The sequence below is a fragment of the Myotis myotis genome, unplaced genomic scaffold (assembly GCF_014108235.1).
Source record: "Myotis myotis isolate mMyoMyo1 unplaced genomic scaffold, mMyoMyo1.p scaffold_m19_p_17, whole genome shotgun sequence".
Classification (NCBI taxonomy): domain Eukaryota; kingdom Metazoa; phylum Chordata; class Mammalia; order Chiroptera; family Vespertilionidae; genus Myotis; species Myotis myotis.
Genome location: NW_023416321.1, coordinates 36,968,357 through 36,991,469, shown reverse-complemented (window position 1 = coordinate 36,991,469; position 23,113 = coordinate 36,968,357). Strand labels below are relative to the sequence as shown.

Sequence of the window (23,113 nt, the reverse complement as noted above, 5' to 3'; positions counted from 1 at the left end):
CGGGTGGCGGTGGCGAGGAGGCGAGGGCGCGGCGGGCAGGATGAATTTCCAGCAGCCGGCGGACGTCGCGGAGAAATGGTGCTCCAACACGCCCTTCGAGCTCATCGCCACGGAGGAGACCGAGCGCAGGATGGATTTCTACGCCGACCCCGGCGTCTCCTTCTACGTGCTGTGTCCGGACAACGGCTGCGGGGACAATTTTCACGTGTGGAGTGAGAGCGAGGACTGCCTGCCTTTCCTGCAGCTCGCACAGGACTACATCTCCTCCTGCGGCAAGAAGACGCTCCAGGAAGTCTTGGAAAAAGTCTTCAAGTCTTTCAGACCCTTACTGGGGCTTCCGGATGCTGACGACGACGCATTTGAAGAGTACAGTGCAGACGTGGAGGAGGAGGAGCCAGAGGCGGACCACCCCCAAATGGGAGTCAGTCAGCAGTAAACTTGGAAGGGCTCCCGCCTGCCAAGGAGTGAGCCCTGTGGTCCCCGAGGCGGGCTCGCCTGCTGCTCCTGGGCTAGCTCTTAGCAACAGGACGCCTGACTCCCAGCTTCCAAATTAAAACGAAATACCTTCTTAACAACCACAAAATATCTGGGATGAGCTACGCTCAGAAGTGACCTGTGTTTGACTCCCGTATCAGTGGGTGTCTATGGCGTTGTCTCGGTAGCCTTGGCCATTTCTAATTTAGAGTCCATTCTGTGTCTGACGGTTCTCTCTTGAGCTTCTATTGGAGAATTGACATTCACTGACTCGAGTGTAGGGAACTCTGAATGTATTAAGGATGTGTTTTGAGTCCTCACCGGTGACTTTATGGAGGGAAAGCATGGCAGAGAAGAATTGCAGTCTGCACTTTGTATGTACCTGGTGACGTGTCGTAAGTGAACGTTTTTGCTTTTAAAGCATGAGTTTTAATACCTAGTCATTACACTGCACAAGTGCAAGTACAAGGGCAGACAAGGATCGCCACTCAGCTCTGGGTGAAGAGGGGAGTGTGCGACCAGTCCTGAGTTACCTGGGGACGTGGTAAGCTGGTTCCTGGTTGTATACACATACTTGCCTGGTCAAATATTTTAAAACATGCTAATTCCAAGACTTAACAGTGGAAAATATAAATGGAGTGACACCAGTTACCAACTTCTTTAGACTGTTTGTAAACCGTCCCACATATGACAGGAAACATTTACCTTCTCTCTTTATAATGAGGTGGCAACTTGTTAAATCATGAAAATACCTAAAATCCAAGGGCCACGTCAACTTTGAAGCCATAGATAAATCTAATGGGAAAATAAACCAGGATAACATTTTTTTAAAAATATGATGGAATCCTTTTTTCTTAATCTGTCTTTTATTCTTAAAAAAAAAAAAAAAAAGTCAAGAAAATGATCCCACTGTATTTACTTAAAAATTGTAATCAAGTGCTTCAAAATTCAATTGCAGTGTATTTTTAAAAAACTTTTTTTTATTGATTTTAGAGAGAAGGGAAGGGAGACAGAGAAAAGCATGGATGTGAGAGAGAAACATCCATGGGCTGCCTCCTGCACACCCCCTACTGGGGATCTAGTCCACAGCCCCTGGCATGTGCCCTGACTGGGAAGCGAACCAGCAACTTTTTGGTGCATGGGATGATGCTCAACCAACTGAGCCACACTGGCCAGGGCTGCAGTGAATATTTAAAGTGACACAAAAGTGGGAATCTTTCGATGGCAGGTTAGCTTGGTTCAGAGGGGAAGTTTGATCACAATACTCAGCTAACTCACAGAGAAAAGACTGTCATCCTTTAGCCAACAAATACTTCTGGGAGAAACCCTTCGTCATGCTAACATGGACTTACTCAAAATATTCCTTTTCTTGGGCCCTTCTGCATCTCTGGTCCTAACAACATGGATGCCGATGCTCTTTTACAGCATTTCGCTAAACGTAACATCTGGGTGGGGATGTTTTTAACAGGCGTGCCTGTTAGGTTGTGAAAGCTTTGATTTAAACAAATTTAAAAAAACAGCAGCCGCAGAGGCTTCAGAGCTTCTGGGAGTCTTGTCTGTCTTCCAGGCACGTCGGTGTAAACTGATGGTCTCAGCATTTTCTGTTTAATTGGTGCTGGGAGGAGCCGGGCTGCTGGTGGTCAAATGGTGCACAGCAGTTTAAGTCACTGGGTAAAATTACATAGTGCTTTCCACCCGGGCGTCAGAATCACATTTTTTCTTGTCTTGGGAAAACACAGTCAAGGTTAATTTCAAGTCAAATGAATTTCCTTCCAGGGAGCCTATTAACAAAACAAACCTTGATGATTCATCCAATGCGGTGAACGCGCGCCGGGCTTTGCTCGATCCCTGGGATCTGATTGGCTCGAGGCCTAAGCACAGGTGTGTGGGAAGCCGCCCCTTCTGTATCTCTTGCTCAGGTTTGCTCGCCTTCTGCAGCTGAAATGAAGGCGCTCGACTAGTGTGCTCCACTTGAAGGTAAACTGGAATGTGTGTGTCCTAGAGGCTCAAAACCTAAATGTGCATATGTTTGAAAATGGGATGGACATGGTTGTAAAACGTTATTTTATCTAAAAAGGGGTTAGGTTTTGACTAAATGCATTTTGGTATTCTCATGTGGCTGTTGCGTTTGTAAACACTGAGCTGAAGTAGACTCAGCCGTTCATTGGACTGGGGAGAAAGCTGGTATTTGTTTTGCCCCAGGGGTTGGGGATAACATCACTGTATGTTCCTTACTTTCCTGGCAAAACCTCAAAAGGCACTAACAAATCGATTGTTTCCTCTAAAAAAAAAAAAAAAACCTTAAAGGTCATGTTTAAAAGGTCCATTTTGGGGTTTAGTTCCTCTGGGCCAATAGGGTCAAGGTTGGTGTTATTTTCTCATGGCCTGTGTAAGGTGAGAGAAGAAGACTGCAGGATTTTCATGTCTTTCCTGGGTTATCTCTGCTTATTTTTAATAATTAACTACTTTGTGGGCTGCCTTTCTCAGTCCTTCTAGCAGGCAGAGAACCATGTGGTCTCGAGACCTGTGACCTGTCTGCCCTTCCTGATAGTTCCACTTTGGATCCCTGGTAGGGACAGCATCCGCTCAGACTGGGAGGGCAGGGGCCTGCCAGTGGAGAATATTCAGGTAGCCCTGGGCATGAAGCCAGATTTGGCACCAGCAATCTCCCGAAGGGGGCACTTTAAGGCTAGTGCCAGGGTCGGGGGAGGAAGAGAGCCTAAAACTTGCTCCAGAGCGGGTATGAGATAGGATGGTGGCAGTAGGATCCCCTGGGGAGGGTGGCGGACTCTCAGGCTGTTGAGGCTGAGGAGCTGTAGGCTGGGGGACTGGGGGATGGTCATCGGGACCAAAATGGTGGTGAGGAGGAGGATTTGAGATGGGGGGTCAGGAGGCTTAACATGAGGAAGGAAAATCTGTGAGAGAGAGCAGCTGTTACAGAGAAAAGGATGTGTCCTTGAGTGTAAAAAAGCCCGATATATTGGACCTTAGGCCATCTGCCCTGCCGGCAGCAGAAGTTGTCAAGATCAATGAGAATTTGGAAATCAAAAGTACCATTCTCAGGCCATTGGGACCCATTGTCTAATTTGTATTGCGGCCAAGCGGTATTGCAATAGAAAATGAGGCACTTGGGACATAAGTCCTGAGCGAACCCTAGGGCCTGCAGATTCTTAAGAAGACATCCCAGGGGTGTGGTGCGGGGAATGGCCGACTGTGTGTTCCCCATAAGTGGGCCTTGAGTCTAATCTCCCATGGACACTAAGTTAGAGAAAGGCGTCCCCTTCTCCGCCTGAGCGTCAGAAACATTCGGGTGATCACACCAGACCAGTAGGCGTCCCCACAGACAGGTGGACCAGGAAACCTGGTTCCCGGGGAGTGTGTCCTGACCAGCACTGGATGTCGGCTAGGGAGTGGCTGTGCAGTCACAGCCCAGAGCCTGGCCCTGATTATGTCGGACAGAAAATGCAGAACAGCCCAAAAAGAAAGGGGTAATAGACTCGAGCCACTTACCAGTTAATTCAATGTCTGCAGACCTGAAGGGAAAGATGAATGGAGTTGAGAACATATTGGGTCAAGGTGCTACTGGGCTATCGAGGTGGGTTTATCTGGCAATAAAATGGAGGTGGCAGTTTGCATCTTGAAATAGATAAAATCTATTTTATCTATTTTATTTGGGAGTGAATAAAATCACTTAAATAATGTGTGAAATGTAGAATTTAAATTGGTGGAAATTATACAAGGCCGTCTCTCCTATAACTTTCAAACAAAGCCCATCCTCCTCTCCCACATCCTGCAAGTGTTCTCTCCTAGAACATTCCCTTTTGCCATCTCTCTCCTGGGGAACCTCTCTACGGTCTTGCTATCCTGGGAAGGGGATATGGTCCCACACAAGCCAATCTGGACAACAGTATAGTATATAGTAATACACAAAAATCCCATCACAAAACTACCTTTAAACCACCTCTCCAAGGTTCTGTTCCCACCTCCCATCTCTTCCTTTCCTTTCTGGAAACTGGGACTTTACAAAATCTGTGCCAAAGGAAGAAAGGCATGTGTGTATTGATGAAAGGAAGACTGTCTGCATCCCCAAGGTCTTTGTCAGGCCCTATGATGGACACTAAAGATAAAAATAAAAAAATGAAAATCTGCCCCAGCCCACAAGAAATTCCCAGACTGAGGCAGAAACAGACACACTAAATGAGCACTGCAGTGTAGAATGGCAAGGGCTGCACCGTGAGAAACCACACGGAAGAGGGACAATTAGCCCAGGGTGGTGGGAACAGAGGGGCAGTTCCAGAGACTGATCACCCCTGGCAATAGCCCTGCCCATGGCAGCCTGGCACTCAGAGGGGCCAAATCCCATGATGTTGAGCACAGTGTGCACTTAAGAACCCACACACACAGGTCACATCTCCCCTGTCCCTCTCTCTCCCTCAGGTACAGCTGGGGCCCGTTTACAGATTCCTGGTGGCAGATATTCTTCTCTATTCTCAAAGTCCCTGGATGCCTGCAGGAGCTGGACCTGAGTGGGAACTCTCTGAGCTGCTCTGCAGTACAGAGTCTTTGTGACGCCCTGAAAAGCCCTCACTGCCGCCTGGCGACCTTGAGGTGAGTCTGGCCTGGATTCTGATCTGAAACAGATATGGACAGGAGACCCAAGGTAGAAGTTGTGTCTAGGATGGGTGTGTGGTCTTTGTTTTTGTTTATGTTTTTAACATTTTTTATTTTTCAATTACAGTTGACATACAATATTATATTAGTTCCAGATGTATATCCCAGTGATTAGACATTATAAAACTTACTAAGTGATCATCTTGAAAAATCCTTGTATCCAACAAATATTCATTGAGCCCCTCTCTGACCATGGCTATTGCAATAAGCAAACACAGACAGGATTCTATTTCCACAGAACTTGCAAGTGACTGACATTAACCACACAAAAAAAATATGTCATTACAGACCCAGATAAGGGCCTGCAGTGGAAACTACCTTATAAAGTGCATATTAAAGGACATGTGAAGAATACAGAGGGTTTACCTAGGTGAAGCAGGAGGGCAGAAAGGTCAAAGGCCCTGTGGCAGGAGGGAGGATGGGCTGTCATGGGATTGAAAGCAGATAAGTGAGGCTGGAGGATGGAGAGCAGAGGAGGCACAGGAGGCTTCAGAGGTCATGAAGTAAGACTGTCTATGCAAGGCCCTGTTGGAGTTTGGGGTTGTTTTTTCTAATGCAATGTGATTATAATCAAAAGGTTGATAAAATCAGTACATTTACAAAGTAGAAACAGACTGCCATATAAAACTGGGAATGGAGGAGAGCTACAGTAGAGATTGGGAAACCAGTTCATAGGAAAGTTTCAGTTTTCCAATAAAGATGGTGAGAGGTTTCACTAAGGAAAGTTACCATAGTTTCTGCAAGAAATAGTTGTATCTTGGACTATGGTGTCAGCCTTGGAAATGGAAAAAAGTGAATGGATTTAAGAGATCTAAAACGAAAGTAAAATCCAATAGATTAGAATTATGGGGAAAGGGAGTTGGAGATATAGAAGATGATCTTGGGTTCAGGCCAGAGATATGCATGGGATAGTGGCACCTTCACAGAGATGGAAATACTGGAAGAGGAGTGAATGGGGGGTGGAATATCAAGGGTGTGATTTTGTGCAAAATCGTCAAGTTTCTTTGAGATATCCAATGGGAGATGTCAAGCAGGTATCAAATTAACTTCTGTGCAAAAATAAGATGCCCCATAAGACAAATCTCAACAAATTTAAGAGAATTGAAACCATGCAAATTATTTTACCTGAACATAAATAAATGAAATTGGAATTCAATAACAAAGGGAAATTTAGGAAATTTACACATACACAGAAATGAAACAACAGACTCCTAAATAAACAATGGGTCAAAGAAGAAATCACAAGGGAAATTTAAAGTGCTTTGAGATGAATGAAAACAAAAACAAAACGTATTTGATGCAACTAAATCAGTGCTTACAGGGAAATGTATATTATCAATGCCTAGATTTTAGAAACAAGGGCTACAACTACTCTCCCATTAGAACTGCCAAACCTAGAACACTGACACCACCAAATGCTGACAAGGTTGTGGAGCAAAAGGAACCCTCAGACATTGCTAGTGGGAATGCAAAGTAATATGGTCATTTTGCAGAATCCTAGTGAACTACACACACCCTTACCAGATAATCCAGCAATCGTGCTCCTTGGTATTTACTCAAATGAGTTGAAAACCTATGTCCACACAAAAATCTGCACAACAGTGTTTATGTCAGTTTTATTTGTAATTGCCCAAACTGGAAAGCAACCAAGCTGTCCTTCATTAGGTGAGCAGATAAAGAAATGATGGTATATCTATACAATGAAATATTATTCAGTATGTGAAAAAAATGAGCCCTAAAGCTATAAAAAGAATGGGAGAATCTTAACTGCATATTACTAGTTGAAGAAAGGACATTCTGAAAAGCTATATACTATATAATCCCAACAATGTGAAATTCTTAAAAAGACAAAAATATGAAGACAGTAAAAAGATCTGTGATTGCCAGGGGTTAGGGGGAGGTAAGGATAAATTGGCAGAGCAGAGTGACTTCTCTATATGACACTATAATGGCAGATACATGTCATTTTATATTTTAAAAAACCATAGAAAGTAAAGTACCAAAAGTGATCCATAATGTAACCTATGGACTTTGTGTGATCATGATGTGTCAATGTAGGTTCACTGATTCCAACAAATTTACTACTCTGGTGCCAGACGTTGATAATGGGTGTGGCTGTGTATGTGGATGCAGGGGTGTATAAGAACTCTCCAAAAAGTTCCAGAGACATAGAAACACAGAACAGATTGTAGAACCTCAAAGAGAAGGTGGGAGAGGGTGCCAATTTTGCTGAAAAACTAAAACTATTATATAAAAGAGAAATAGTCTAGAGCAGCGGTTCTCAACCTGTGGGTTGTGACCCTTTTGGCGGTTGAACAACCCTTTCACAGGGGTCGCCTAAGACCATCCTACATATCAGATATTTACATTATGATTCATAACAGTAGCAACATTACAGTTATGAAGTAACAATGAAAATAATTTTATGGTTGGGTCACACCTCATGGAACTGTACTTAAAGGGCCAGAAGGTTGAGAACCACTGGTCTAGAGGATTAAAAATGGCTGCAGAGTAAGTGGATGTTTCATGGACATGCTCCTAGGCTAGCAATATATTAAAAAGATCATACACCATGATCAAGTGGGATTATTCCAGGGATGCAAGGCTTGTACAATATTTGCAAATCAGTAAACGTGAAACCTCACATAAACAGATTGAAAGACAAAAATCACATGATCATATCAATAGACACAGAAAAGGCATTCAACAAAATCCAACACCCATTTTTGATAAAAACTCTCAGCAAAGTGGGAATAGAGGGAACATATGCCAACATGATAAAGGCAATATATGACAAACCTACAGCCAACATCATACTCAATGAGCAAAAACTAAAACCATTTCCCCTAAGAACAGGAACAAGACAGGGATGCCCACTTTCACCACTCCTGTTTGACCTAGTACTGGAAGCGCTAGTCATAACAATCAGAAAAGAAGTAATAAAAGGCATCTAAGTTGAAAAAGACGTAAAACTCTCATTATTCACAGATGATGTGGTATTGTACATAGAAAACCCCAAATACTCCATCAAAAAACTACTAGAGAAGAGAAACCAAGATGGTGGCATAGGTAAACACCAGAAATTGCTGCCTTGCCCAATCACTTTAAAAATACAACTAAAAGACAAAATGATCATCATCCAGAACCACAGGAAGGCTGGCTGAGTGGAAATGCTACAACCAGAAGGAAAGAGAAAAGCACACTGAGACGCAGAGGAGATGAGGAAGTAAAGTGCAGAGGTAGAGAGGCGCACGTGGAAAGGGCTGGCAACTGAGGACACGGTTGTCTTGTTGAATCAGGAGGGAGTCTCAAGCTCCCAACTCCTCTAAAATCCAGTTCCGGGCGAGTCTCTAGGGACCCAGACGCACACAGGGAGAAACTGGACTGTCTGGCATCGGTTGAAACGCCAGGGCAGCTTCCTCTCAGAGGTGCCTGCAGCAATTACCGGGACACTGAGATGCGGGTCCTCTTAGGGTAGGACTGAGGAGCAGCCATAGCTGCTTGCTCCACCCTGTTGATGCCCTAAGACCCAGTCCCACCCAAGCTGTGCGAGAGGCATTTGTATATGAATGACCTGGCCCTTTGCAATATAAAATTACCTAACAAACTGTAGCTGAGTCAGAGAGACCCAGAACATCCAAAAGAAGGTCCAAAGCCCCACAGCAGCTTGCATTGCTTCACAGCTGGGCCTCATCTGGGCACCTCCAAATCCCAAACAAAGAAGAGGAATCTGCAGATCTCCCCATAGCTCCTGCTGCGTAGCCTCAGGCAGAGGCTAAATTAGCACCTCCTTAGAGATCCAAGTGCCAGTGTACCCATTGGTCAGAGTGGGACCATCCAGATTACAACTCCTCAGATCCATAAGGGACACACTCAGGGGACAGACTCAGTGAGCACCAAAGCCCCACTGACGCAAGTCTTGCCCCATAAGGGTGTCTCCAGCACAGAAGTTCTCCCACCATAGACACAACTGATTCTCACAGCCAATTGGCCTGGAGGTCAATTCCTCCCAGTGATAACTACAACAATCAAGGCTTAACTACAACAAGACAGTGCACAAAGTCCACAAAAGGGTGCACCAAGAGTGTCCACCTCAGGTAATTGGGGAAGCTGAGCTACTAGGCCTTATAGCACACCTAGCACAGAAAGCCACTCTATCAACACAGGGAAGCAGCCAAAATGTGGAGACAAAGAAACAGGTCACAAATGACAGAAATGGAGGAAAGCAAATTACTGGATATAGAGTTCAAAACCATGGTTATAAGGTTTTTCAAGAATTTTCTAGAAACCACACATAAATTTAGTGAGACCCTCAAAAAATCTAGTGAAACCCTCGGGGATATGAAAAAGGACCAAATAGAAATTAAGCATACACTGACTGAAATGAAGAATATTATACAGAGTTCCAAAAGCAGAATAGAGGATCGCAAGAATCAAAAAAGAGGAACAACTGTAATAATCTGAACAATACAGATTTGAAATAAGAAGAAGTAAAAAACACCCAACTGGAAAAGAAAAAAGAAAAAAGAATCCAAAAATATGAAGATGGTGTAAGGAGCCTCTGGGACAATTTCAAGCGAACCAACATCCGAATTATAGGGGTGCCAGAAGAAGAGAGGGAGCAAAATATTGAAAACTTATTTGAAGAAATAATGACAGAAAACTTCCCCTACCTGGTGAAAGAAATAGACTTACAAGTCCAGGAAGCACAGAGAACCCCAAACAAAAGGAATCCAAAGAGGACCACACCAAGACACATCATAATTAAAATGCCAAGAGCAAAAGACAAAGAGAGAATCTTAAAAGCAGCAAGAGAAAGACAGTCAGTTACTTACAAGGGAGTACCCATGAGACTGTCAGCTGATTTCTCAACAGAAACTATGCAGGCCAGAAGGGAGTGGCAAGAAATATTCAAAGTGATGAATACCAAGAACCTACAACCAAGATTACTTTACCCAGCAAAGCTATCATTCAGAACTGAAGGTCAGTTAAAGAGCTTCACAGATAAGGAAAAGCTAAAGGAGTTCATCACCACCAAACCAGTATTATATGAAATGCTGAAAGGTATCCTTTAAGAAGAGGAAGAAGAAGAAAAAGGTAAAGATACATATTATGAACAACAAATATGCATCTATCAACAAGTGAATCTAAGAATCAAGTGAATAAATAATCTGGTGATCATAATAGAATCAGGGACATAGAAAGGGAATGGACTGACTATTCTTGGGGAGGAAAGGGGTGTGGGAGATGCAGGAAGAGACTGGACAAAAATCGTGCACCTATGGATGAGGACAGTGGGTTGGGAGTGAGGGCGGAGGGTGGGGCGGGAACTGGGAGGAGGGGAGTTATGGGGGGAAAAAAGAGGAACAAATGTAATAATCTGAACAATAAAGATTTAATTAAAAAAATAAATAAATAAAGGCCAGAAGGTTGAGAAACACAAATAAACAAACAAACAAACAAACAAACTACTAGACTTTCCCTAGCTGGTTTTGCTCAGTGGATAGAGCATTGGGCTGCAGACTGAAGAGTCTTGGGTTTGATTCTGGTCAAAGGCACATGCCTGGGTTGTGGACTCACCCCCAGTAGGGGCGTTCAGGAGGCAGCTGATCACTGATCCTCTCTCATCATTGATGTTTCTTTCTCTCTCCCTCTCCCTTCCTCTCTGAAATCAATAAAAATATATTTTTCAAAAGAAGTAACAGACTTAATAAATAAATTCAGCAATGTAGCAGGATACAAAATTAACACCCAGAAATCTATGGCATTTTAATACACCAATAATGAACTCACGGAAAAAAAAATGAAAAAAAAATAAAATCCCATTTATCATTGCACCAAAAAAATTAAGATGCCTAGGAATAAACTTAACTAAGGAGATAAAAAGCCTGTACTCAGAAAACTATAGGACGTTGAAAAAAGAGATAGAGGAATACATAAACAAATAGAAGAATATACTGTGTTCATGAATTGGTAGAATCAATGTCATTAAAATGTCTATACTACCCAAAGCAATCTATAGATTCAATGCAATCCCCATTAAGATACAGATGGAATATTTCACAGACTTAGAACAAACCCTACAAAATTTCATATGGAATACAAAAAAAAAGACCCCAAATAGCCACAGCAATCCTGAGAAAGAAGAACAAAGTTGGAGGGATCACAATATCAGATATCAAGCTATATAACAAAGCGACTGTTGTCAAAGCTGCCTGGTACTGGCACAAGAACAGACATATAGACCAATGGAACCGAACAGAAAACCCAGAAATTGACCAAAGCCATTATGCTCAATTAATATTTGACAAAGGAGGCAAGAGCATACAATGGACTCAAGACAGTCTCTTCAATAAATGGTGTTGGAGTGCTGGAGAGGATGTGGAGAAAAAGGAACACTTGTGCACTGCTGGTGGGAATGCAGACTGGTGCAGCCACTATGGAAGACAGTATGGAGTTTCCTCAAAAAACTACAAATGGAACTCCCATTTGACCATGTGATCCCACTTCTAGGAATATATCCCAGGAAACCAGAAACACCAATCAGAAAGGATATATGCACCCCTATGTTCATAGCAGCACAATTCAACATAGCTAAGATCTGGAAACAGCCTAAGTGCCCATCTGTAGATGAATGGATTAGAAAACTGTGGTACATCTACATGATGGAATACTATGCTGCTGTAAAAAAGAAGGAACTCTTACCATTTGCAACAGTATGGATGGAACTGGAGAGCATTATGCTAAGTGAAATAAGCCAGTCAATGAAGGAAAAATACCACATGATGTCACTCATTTCCAGATAATAAAGACCATTATAAACTTATGAACAAAAATAGATACAGAGGCAGAGCTGCCTCGAACAGACTGTCAAACTACAGCAGGAAGGCCGGGGAGGGTGGGAGGGCAGGAGGGGGGCGGGTAAGAGATCAACCAAAGGACTTGTATGCATGCATATAAGCATTACCAATGGACATAAGACACTGGGGGTTAGGGGAGGCCAGGGGATTGTCAAGGGCGGGGGGAAAAAAAGGAGACATATGTAATACTCTTTGTAATACTTTAAGCAATAAAAAAATTTTAAAAAATGGTGTTGGAAAAATTGGACAGATACATGCAAAAAAATGAAACTAGACCACCAACTTACACCATACACAAAAATAAACTCAAAATGGATAAAGGACTTACATGTAATTTGGTAAACCATAAAAATCTTAGAAGAATCCATAGGCAGCAAAATATCAGAGATATGACATAGCAGTATCTTTACTGATACAGCTCCGTGGACAATGGAAACTCAGGAGAAAATAAACAAATGGGACTACCTCAAAATAAAAAGCTTCTGCACAGCAAAGGAAGCCATCAACAAAACAACAAGAAAGCCCACTACATGGGGGAACATATTTGCCAATGTTATCTCCAATAAAGGTTTAATCTCCAACATTTATAGGGAACTCATACAACTTAACAAAAGGAAGATAAAGAATCCATTCAAAAAATGGGCAAAGGACCTAAATAGACACTTTTCAAAAGAGGACATACAGAAAGCCAAGAGACATATGAAAACATGCTTGAAGTCACTAATCATGTGGGAGATGCAAATCAAAATGACAATGAGATACCATCTCACACCTATCAGAATGGCTATCATCAACAAATCAACAAACCACAAGTGCTGGTGAGAATGCAGAGAAAAAGGAACCCTGGTGCACTGCTAGTGGGAATGCAGACTGGTGCAGCCACTGTAGAAAACAGTATGGAGTTTCTTCAAAAAAGTAAAAATGGAACTCCCATTTGACCCAGTAACCCACTTCTAGGAATATATCCCAAGAAATCAGAAACACCAATCAGAAAGGATATTTGCACCCCTATGTTCATAATAGCACAATTTGCCATAGCTAAGATTTGGAAACAGCCTAAGTGCCCATCAGCAGATGAGTGGATTAAAAAATGGTAGTACATCTACACAATGGAATACTACACTGCTGTAAAAAAGGAGTTCTTACCATGTGCAACAACATGGATGGACCTAGAGAGCATTATGCTAAGTGAAATAAGTCATTTGGACAAAGATAAATATCACTGATCTCACTCATTTGTGGAATATAATGAACAACATAAACTGATGAAAAAATAGAGCCAGAGAAAAAAATATTATTTTAGAATATAATGGAAGTAATCCTGTTATTTGTAGATTTTTTGTGATATTTTATTTCTTATTTACTTAATCCATATGAGTGATGAATCAATGGATTCTGTTACATTATTTTTATAATTTTTGTAAATCTGAAATATCTCACATTAAAAAAGCATCTTCCAGGTGAGTAGTTAAGAATTTTTGACTTTGGACTAATGCAGACCTAATTTTAAATCTTGGTTCTCCTATGTAATAACTATGTTTTTTGAGAAAGTTATTTAACCAAAGATTAATTTCTTTTTTAATTTTTATGTTATTTTTTTAATTAAATCTTTATTGTTCAGATTATTACAGTTGTTCCTCTTTTTTCCCCCATAGCTCCCCTCCACTTGGTTCCCCCCCTACCCTCTGCCCTTACCCCCTCCCCCCAATGTCCTCACCCATAGGTGCATGATTTTTGTCCAGTCTCTTCCCCCACCCCCCACACCCCTTTCTATGTCAGTCCACTCCCTTTCTATGCCCCTGATTCTGTTATATTCACCAGTTTATTCTGTTCATCAGATTATTTATTCACTTGATTTTTAGATTCACTTGTTGATAGATGTGTATTTGTTGTTCATAATTTGTATCTTTACCTTTTTCTTCTTCCTCCTCTTCTTAAAGGATACCTTTCAGCATTTCATATAATACTGGTTTGGTGGTGATGAACTCCTTTAGCTTTTTCTTATCAGTGAAGCTCTTTATCTGACCTTCAATTCTGAAGGACAGCTTTGTGGGTAAAGTAATCTTGGTTGTAGGTTCTTGGTATTCATCACTTTGAATATTTCTTGCCACTCCCTTCTGGCCTGCATAGTTTCTGTTGAGAAATCAGCTGACAGTCTCATGGGTACTCCCTTGTAAGTAACTGACTGTCTTTCTCTTGCTGCTTTTAAGATTCTCTCTTTGTCTTTTGCTCTTGGCATTTTAATTATGATGTGTCTTGGTGTGGTCCTCTTTGGATTCCTTTTGTTTGGGGTTCTCTGTGCTTCCTGGACTTGTAAGTCTATTTCTTTCACCAGGTAGGGGAAGTTTTCTGTCATTATTTCCTCAAATAAGTTTTCAATATTTTGCTCCCTCTCTTCTTCTGGCACCCCTATAATTCGGATGTTGGTTCGCTTGAAATTGTCCCAGAGGCTCCTTACACCATCTTCATATTTTTGGATTCTTTTTTCTTTTTTCTTTTCCAGTTGGGTGTTTTTTACTTCTTCTTATTTCAAATCTGTATTGTTCAGATTATTACAGTTGTTCCTCTTTTTTGATTCTTGCGATCCTCTAGTCTGCTGTTGGATCTCTGTATAATATTCTTTATTTCAGTCAGTGTATGCTTAATTTCTATTTGGTCCTTTTTCATATCCTTGAGGGTCTCACTAAATTTATGTGTGGTTTCTAGAAAATTCTTGAAAAACCTTGTAACCGTGGTTTTGAACTCTATATCCAGTAATTTGCTTTCCTCCATTTCTGTCATTTGTGACCTGTTTCTTTGTCTCCACATTTTGGCTGCTTCCCTGTGTTGATAGAGTGGCTTTCTGTGCTAGGTGTGCTATAGGGCCCAGTGGCTCAGCCTCCCCAATTGCCTGAGGTGGACACTCTTGGTGCACCCCTTTGTGGGCTTTGTGCACAGCCTTGTTGTAGTTAAGCGTTGATTGTAGTTGGTATCACTGGGAAGAATTGACCTCCAGGCCAATTGGCTGTGAGAATCAGTTGTGTCTATGGTGGGAGAACTTCTGTGCTGGAGACACCCTTATGGGGCAAGACTTGCGTCAGTGGGGCTTTGGTGCTCACTGAGTCTGTCCCCTGAGTGTGTCCCTTATGGATCTGAGGAGTTGTAATCTGGATGGTCCCACTCTGACCAATGGGTACACTGGCACTTGGATCTCTAAGGAGGTGCTAATTAAGCCTCTGCCTGAGGCTATGCAGCAGGAGCTACAGGGAGATCTGCAGATTCCTCTTCTTTGTTTGGGATTTGGAGGTGCCCAGATGAGGCCCAGCTGTGAAGCAATGCAAGCTGCTGTGGGGCCTTGGGCCTTCTTTTGGATGTTCTGGGTCTCTCTGACCCAGCTGCAGTTTGTTAGGTAATTTTATATTGCAAAGGGCCAGGTCATTCATATACAAAAGCTTCTGCACACAGCTTGGGTGGGGCGGCGTCTCAGGGAATCAACAGTGTGGGGCAAACAGGTATGGCTTCTCCTCAGTCCTGCCCTAGAGGCCCTAGTGGGTCTCAGTGTCCTCTGGTAATCACTGCAAGCACCTCTGAGTATTTGCAGATTTTTAATATTTCCTACAACTTTTGTGATATTATACTATGTCAGTACAGTGTTGGTAATATTATTATATTTAAAATCTTTTTTCTTGAAATATTAATGTTTATTGCATGTAACATTATATTTAAAATAATTTTTCTTGAAAAAAATAAAATAAAGAATAGAAAACAAAAATAAATAAGAAATAGTCTATTAAAAAAAAAGATGAAGGGGCCAAAAGGAGAAAAGGAAGAGAAGGAGGAGGAGGAAGAGAAGCTTAAAGCAATAACTTAATGTTTCATTTTAAGAATAAAAAAGATATATCAATAAAATAAGGAAATATAACAAAATGCAAGCAGAAGAATGAAAATAATATAAACTTGACTGGGGATAAATAAAAGAGAGGATACAAAAACAATACAGAAAATATTGACACCAAATAATAGAGCTTTGCAAAGATCAACAAAATTGACACACTTTTATCTAGACTGACTAGGATAAATCAGAGACAATTCAAATTACAAAATTCAGGAATGACAAAGAGATCATCACACTTGAACTCAGAGAAAAAACTTTAAAGAACTTTAAGGGAATATTATCAAACTAGAGGCATGGGTGAGGCCCAGCTGGCTCGCCCTGACTGGGCATTTGGGGGGAGGGACCACGGGCAGTTCACCAGCTGGCCTGTCCCCGATAGGGGGGTGATGGGAGACTGGGCCTGCCAGGGGGAAGGGCCTGGAGAAGACCCACTAAGCTGGAGCTGAGCATGGGCCCCAGGCTTCCCAGGCAGGACTGCCTCACAAGGAAACAGAAACCACCAGAAGGCTCTGCAAACAGGCCCTGAGCTCCCTTTGGCCAGGCGGACTCAGAGCTGGTGTCTCTGTGTACATTAGACACAGCCCGGCACTCGCCTTTGTCTGCTGGTCACATCCATTGCATCGAAAAACTTGTTCCCCTTCTTCTCTTTGGGCCCTTGCAACAAATACAGGCCAATTGGAAGATGCGGGCCCCAGTGGCAGTCAGGCCGCACAATCACTCAGAATTTAGGCCTACGACAACTGGGTAGCAATCTCCACAGAACAGAACACACTGTTTTAGAGTCTTAATTCTCCCCTAAAATGTGCCCAGCTGCTCCTCTGTAGCCAAGATAGACTGAACTAAGGAACCAAAGACCAAGTTTCCTTTGAGGTGGGATCCCCCTGGAGTTGGCTGGTAGCAAGGCCCCTCATAGGCAGCTGCCTTCACCCCAAGCTTGGTGTGCTCTGAACAGGTCCATTTCTGGCAGTGCCAGGTCCTAGGCTGCTGGTCAGGTGGCAGGTCCACACGGTTTCTCTCCGCTGTCTTCCTGGCCTCCAGAGCAGTACCCTTCATCCTGGCGCGCCAGGCGGCTGTCACTAGAGCCAGGACTCAGAGAGTGAAGGAGCTGACCCCTGCCGACAGGGACCTGCAGGTGACCAGGCCATGCCCCCCACCCCACTTCTCAGTCTCGCTCACGTGGATCAGACCAAAGCCCGCTGCCTGAGACTGGTGCCACGTGGGTAGGGTCGCAGTGGGGAGAGGGGCACCCTGACCTGCCAACCTTGGTGTCAATCATCTTGGTGCCCAGTTGATTGAATTAGTCCCACAGAGCCTTCATATCAACCTGCACCCTCACGATGGCCACCTTCACATTCTTCTTTACTGGCACATTGGTGGCAGCCCCACAACTGGCCCTGGAGCCCTCGGGCTGGCAGCGGTGATGGTGGTGGCCCCGTGGCCAGCACATCATAGTGACTAGTCGTTCCACTGTAATAGTCGCTGGGCTTTTATTATATAGACTAGGGGTCTGGTGCACAAAATTATTCATGGGGGGAGGGGGAGTGTCCCTCATCCCGGCCTGCACCCTCTAGCAATCCAGGACACTTCGGGTAGGGTCCCTAGGCCTGGCCAGCAATCAGGGCCTATCGGGGCTTTCCTTCTCCCCACTGCCAGCAGCTGGCCCCTCACCCACCGCTGCCCCTGCTTGCCATCTGTGTGGCTCTGTTGTCCCCCCATTCCCCACCACCAGTCTCCTCCCTCTGCGGGTAACAGGCGTGGGATGTGATCACTTGGCTGGCCTGGGCCTCCCTTTGTGGGGCGATCGATCGTGGGGCCCTCTGATCGATCACCCAACAGAAGGAGGCTGCGCCCACCCAGCCAGGGCTCCACGATTGATCGCAGAGGGTGACCTGGGCCTCCCTCTTTGGGGCAATCGCTGATCCCCCCATCCCCGGATCAATCGCCCACCAGCTGGTGGCCTGGGCCTCCCTCTGCGGGGGGATCATGGGGCAAAGGCAGGGCCCCCTGACCAATCGCATCACACCCGCCTTGGCTGGCCTGGTGCCAGTGCGTGAAGGTCGTCCAAACAGTTGGTCTGCTATTTGGTCGTTTGGTCGATTTGCATATTACTTTTATTATTATAGATATTGTAAGCCAACAAATTAAATACTCTAAATGAAGTGGACCATTTTCTACAAAAACACAGATACAAACTTCTGTCTCAAAAGATTTGGAAATTTAAATAAACCTTTAACAAGTAAAGAGATTAATTTAGTAAACAAAACCTTCCCACAATGAAAAACCATACCAGATGGCTTCAGTGATTAATTCTACAAAACCTTTAAAGGAGAATTAATACCAACATTCTGAAACTCTGAAAAAAAAAAAAAAAAGAAGAAGAAGAAGGAATATTTTCCAACTCACTCTGGGACGACAGCCTTACCCTGATATCAAAATCCGATGAAGACAAGCAAAGTCATTATAAGCTATAAAAAAAACCTGAAGATCAATATCTCTTATGCATAAAAACACAAAAATTCCTAACAAAATACTAAAAGAATATAAAAAGATTATAGAGCATGACCAAGTGGAACTTACTCCAGGAACACAAAGTTGGTTTAACCCAGGAACATCAATCTATGCAATACATCATGTTAACAGAATAAAGCATAAAAACTACATGATCATCTCATTAGACAGAAAAAGCAGTTGACAAAACCTAACACCTTGTCACATTAACAACACTCAGTTAACTTGTTACAGAAAAACCGGACAAGAACCAAACAGCGCTCTGAGAGTTTGCAGTTATGCTTTATTCACCGCGGCGGGCTCAGGGAAATGAATCCAAATTCTAAGCAAAGCTACAAGCAGAACTTCCCTTTTCATAGAAGAGCCAGCCCTTTGTGTGCTTGCTGGCGGCGGACTTGAAAACTACACAGTTCTATCAATTAAAAATGCACCTGGCATGGCATTGGGTGTATCCAGTCTCTGGCCTACAAGGTCAGACAGCTAATTTATCTCCCCCATTATTCAAGCAGGCTAGAAAGCAAAGTTACTTTTTCAGAATAAGAGGCTGTCCAAAGAATAGCAGAGAATTCCAAACAATAGTTTTACAGAATAGGGGTTTTCCTTCACAACTAGGAGTAGAAGGAAACTTTCTCAATTTGATAAAGGCCACCTATGAAAAACCCACAACTAACATTACACTTAATGCTGAAATATTGCATGTTTTCCTCCAACATCAAGAACAGACAAACCTCTCCACTCTTTCCATGTCTTTAACTTTACACTAGAGGTTCTCCCCATAGAAATTAGATAATAAAATGAAATAAAAGTCTTCCAGATTATAAAGGAAAGAGTAAAACTATCTCTATTTTCAGCTTTCATGATTATATGTAAAAATCCTAAGGAATGCACACACACAAATAGCTATTAGAACTAATAAACTAGCAAGTTTTCAGGATAAAAGGTCAATATATAAACATCAATTGTATTTCTACATATTAGCAATAAACAATCTAAAATGTAAGTAAGAAAACAACTCCATTTATAATAGCATCAAAAATAATGGAATATTTAGGAATAATTTTAACAAAAGAGGAGCAAGACTTGTATACTGAAAACTATAAAACATAGTTGAAGAATTTAAATAAAACTTAAATAAATGTTAAGACTTTCCATGTTCATGGACTGGCAGACTTAATACTGTTAAGACAGCAATGCTTTTTTTTTGGATTTTTTAAAATATAATTTTTATTGATATCAGAAAGGAAGAGAGGGAGAGAGAGAAACACCAATGATGAGAGAAAAATTATTTTTTTTGATTACTTAATCTATTTCTTTTTTTTCTTTAATTAAATCTTTATTGTTCAGATTATTACATTTGTTCCTCTTTTTTCCCCCCATAACTCCCCTTCTCCCAGTTCCCACCCCACCCTCCTCCCTCACTCCCCACCCACTGTCCTCATCCATAGGTGCACGATTTTTGTCCAGTCTCTTCCCGCATCTCCCACACCCCTTTCCCCCCCAAGAATAGTCAGTCCATTCCCTTTCTATGTCCCTGATTCTATTATGATCACCAGATTATTTGTTCACTTGATTCTTAGATTCACTTGTTGATAGATGCATGTTTGTTGTTCATAATTTGTATCTTTACCTTTTTCTTCTTCTTCCTCTTCTTAAAGGATACCTTTCAGCATTTCATATAATACTGGTTTGGTGGTGATGAACTCTTTTAGCTTTTTCTTATCTGTGAAGCTCTTTATCTGACCTTCAGTTCTGAATGATAGCTTTGCTGGATAAAGTAATCTTGGTTGTAGGTTCTTGGTATTCATCACTTTGAATATTTCTTGCCATTCCCTTCTGGCCTGCAAAGTTTCTGTTGAGAAATCAGCTGACAGTCGTATGGGTATTCCCTTGTAGGTAACTGAGTTTCTTTCTCTTGCTGCTTTTAGGATTCTCTCTTTGTCTTTTGCTCTTGGCATTTTAATTATGATGTGTCTTGGTGTGGTCTTCTTTGGAGTCCTTTTGTTTGGGGTTCTCTGTGCTTCCTGGACCTGTAAGTCTATTTCTTTCACCAGGTGGGGGGAGTTTTCTGTCCTTATTTCTTCAAATAGGTTTTCAATATCTTGGTCTCTCTCATCTTCTGGCACCCCTATAATTCTGATGTTGGTACGCTTGAAGCTGTCCCAGAGGCTCCTTACACTATCTTCGTATTTTCGGATTCTTTTTTCATTTTGCTTTTCCAGTTGGGTGTTTTTTGCTTCTTCGCATTTCAAATCTTTGACTTGATTCTTGCGCTCCTCTGGTCTGCTGTTGGGAGTCTGTATAGTATTCTTTATTTCAGTCAGTGTATGCTTAATTTCTAGTTGGTTCTTTATCATAGCATCGAGGGTCTCATTAGATTTCTTGTAGATCTCATTAAGTTTATCGGCAGCTTCTAGACAGTTCTTGAGAGAACTTAAAAGTGTGGTTCTGAACTCTATATCTTCCATTGACAATTTTGTCCTGTTTCTTTGTCTCCGCATTTTTTGTATGCTTTCTTGGTGCACCCCCTAGTGGTCTTTGTGTGCAGTCTTGTTGTAGTTAAGCCTTGATCGTTGTAGTTAATACTGGGGGGATTTGACCTCCAGGCCAAGTGGCTATGAGAGTCAGCTGTGTCTGCAGTGGGAAAACTTCTGTCCTCTGGGAAGGTGCTAATCTAGCCTTTGCCTGAGGCTATCTGGCAAATGGCTCTGTGCAGGGCTTGGGCAGGGCGGGTCACACTGGATCAAACAGGGCGGGCGGAGAGAGCAGTTATGGCTGCTCTCAGTTCCGTCCCTAGGGGCTCTGCCTCACAGAGTCCCAGCAACCGCTGCAAACCTCGGAGAGAAAGCTGCCTTCGAGTTCCGACCGAAGCCAGACAGTCCCGCTTCTCCCATTTGAGTCTGGGTCCCTAGAGACTCGCCCGGATCTGGAGCTCAGAGTCTGAAACTCCCTCCCGATTGAAAACAACAACCGCGCCCTCCGCCACCAGCCCGCTCCTCGCGCGCACTCCGCACCTGAGTATTTCACTTCAGCACTGCGCCTCCTCTGAGTCTGGGTATGATATTCTCTTTCCTCCTAGTTGTAGAATTTCCACTCAGCGAGCATTCCTGTGGTTCTGGATGATGTTCGTTCCGTCTTTTAGGTGTACCCTTGAATTGGTTGTTCGAGGCAGCAATCTCTGGCGTTAACCTATGCCGCCATCTTCGTTTCTCGAGCAATGCTTTTTGAACTGGTCTATAGATTCAACTCAATCACTATCAAAATCATTGCTGCCTTTTTTTTGCATAAATGATCAGTCTAGTCCTAAAATTTATATGCAAAGAAAAGTTTGCATGTGAAGTCTTGGGAAACCCACCTTCCCAATTTTAATGGCCAAGAGAAGTCAACAAAGATGCCTGAGGAAGAGCATCCAGGGAGGTGGGAGGAACACCAGGACAGTGTGATATCATGTTACTTAGAGGAACAGAGGATTTCAAGGAGTGTGTGGTCCTCAGGATCCATTGCTGCTGGGAGGTCAGGTAAAATAAGGACTGAAAGTTGTCCATTGGATTTGTGATAGGGAAGTCATAGATGTCCTTAAGAGGAACAATTTTGTGAGGTGATGAAGCCAGAATCCAAATTGGAATGAATTAAAGATGAAGATAGAGGTGAAAATGAGATTATAAATACAAACACTTTTTTCAAAGATTTTGGTAGTGAAGAAGAGAAAAGAAGGGGGATTAAAAATGGCAGTGAAGTAAACTGAAGCTACACTAACATGCTCCAAGAACAAAACTGGAAATAGTACAACTAAATATAGAAAAACCACCCTGAAAAATCTACTGAAGACTAGCTGGAGAGAACCCTGATAACCAAGGACAGAAAGTGGAGATGTAGAGAGACTAGTAGGAAGTACAGAGATGTGAAAGGGGTAGACAGGCTCCCACAGAGAGCAGCTGAAGGTCTGGAGGGATATCTCAGCTGTGTGGGGGTCCCACTGATAACTCTGCAGTCTAAACCTCAAGCTGGGCTCCCCAGGCCAGAGCACCAGAACTGAGAACAGTGCCCACATAACATCTGGCTGTGGAAAGCAGCAGGGTTGCTGTCTGCCAGCAAGAGACAGCTGGAAGTGCAGGCACCCTCTTAAAGGGCCAATGCACAAAATTATGTCTGAAGACACTGACCTTGGGCTGCAGCAGAAGGAGGGCAGGATGGACTGGAGCTGTGTGAGGAGCGTCTAGGGTTGGGGGCTCTGGGATTGGAGCTTGGAGGGCAACCACCCTGGTTTCCTGTGCTTGGTCATTCCCTCACACTGTGGAGGACATCTTTCTTCAAGGACCTTTGCTATTCAAGTGGTATTTGCCTGGGGGAAAGGCAGTTGCCACACCCTTTTGGAAGACCTCTTGCCCCACCCTGTGGTCAATACCCTGAGACTAATCAAGGCTGATAACAATCAGACTGCAGGCAGAGGAAGATCTTTGGAGGCTTTGACTCTTTGCCTGATCTCCTTCTGGGCCCAGGGCTGGGAAAAGCAGACCCTGGTGCACATCTTGGTCCCTTCCAAAGGCACCGGCCCCAGAAGAGGGAGCCACAAGCTCTGAGTTGCTGATAGCCCCAAAGAGGACACTCAGGGCCAGTCAGAAACAGTGCCTGACATTGTCCTGCACTGGAGATTGGGATTCATAGCAGATCTACCTAATACACAGTCACAAACCCAAACAGGCAGCCAAAATGGGGAGACAAAAAACAA

General features: G+C 43.1%; 2 protein-coding genes across 2 annotated transcripts in view; both read left to right on the top strand.

Moving 5' to 3' along the window:
* Nucleotides 1–23,113, top strand: part of LOC118671499 (NACHT, LRR and PYD domains-containing protein 1-like) — a 77,999-nt gene that overhangs the window by 13,616 nt on the left and 41,270 nt on the right. The window contains exon 4 of the mRNA XM_036339738.1: nt 4,912–5,082. Within this exon, the coding sequence (XP_036195631.1) occupies nt 4,912–5,082 (171 nt within the window). The remainder of the gene's footprint in view (nt 1–4,911; nt 5,083–23,113) is intronic.
* On the top strand, nt 20–894 carry LOC118672173 (maturin-like). The gene has a single exon (XM_036341679.1). It carries the CDS (start codon nt 41–43, stop codon nt 434–436), a length of 396 nt encoding a protein of 131 aa, XP_036197572.1. The 5' UTR covers nt 20–40; the 3' UTR covers nt 437–894.

Excerpts from the sequence above, each read along its gene's own strand:
- LOC118672173 (XM_036341679.1), top strand. The coding sequence starts at position 41 with ATGAATTTCCAGCAGCCGGCGGACGTCGCGGAGAAATGGTGCTCCAAC.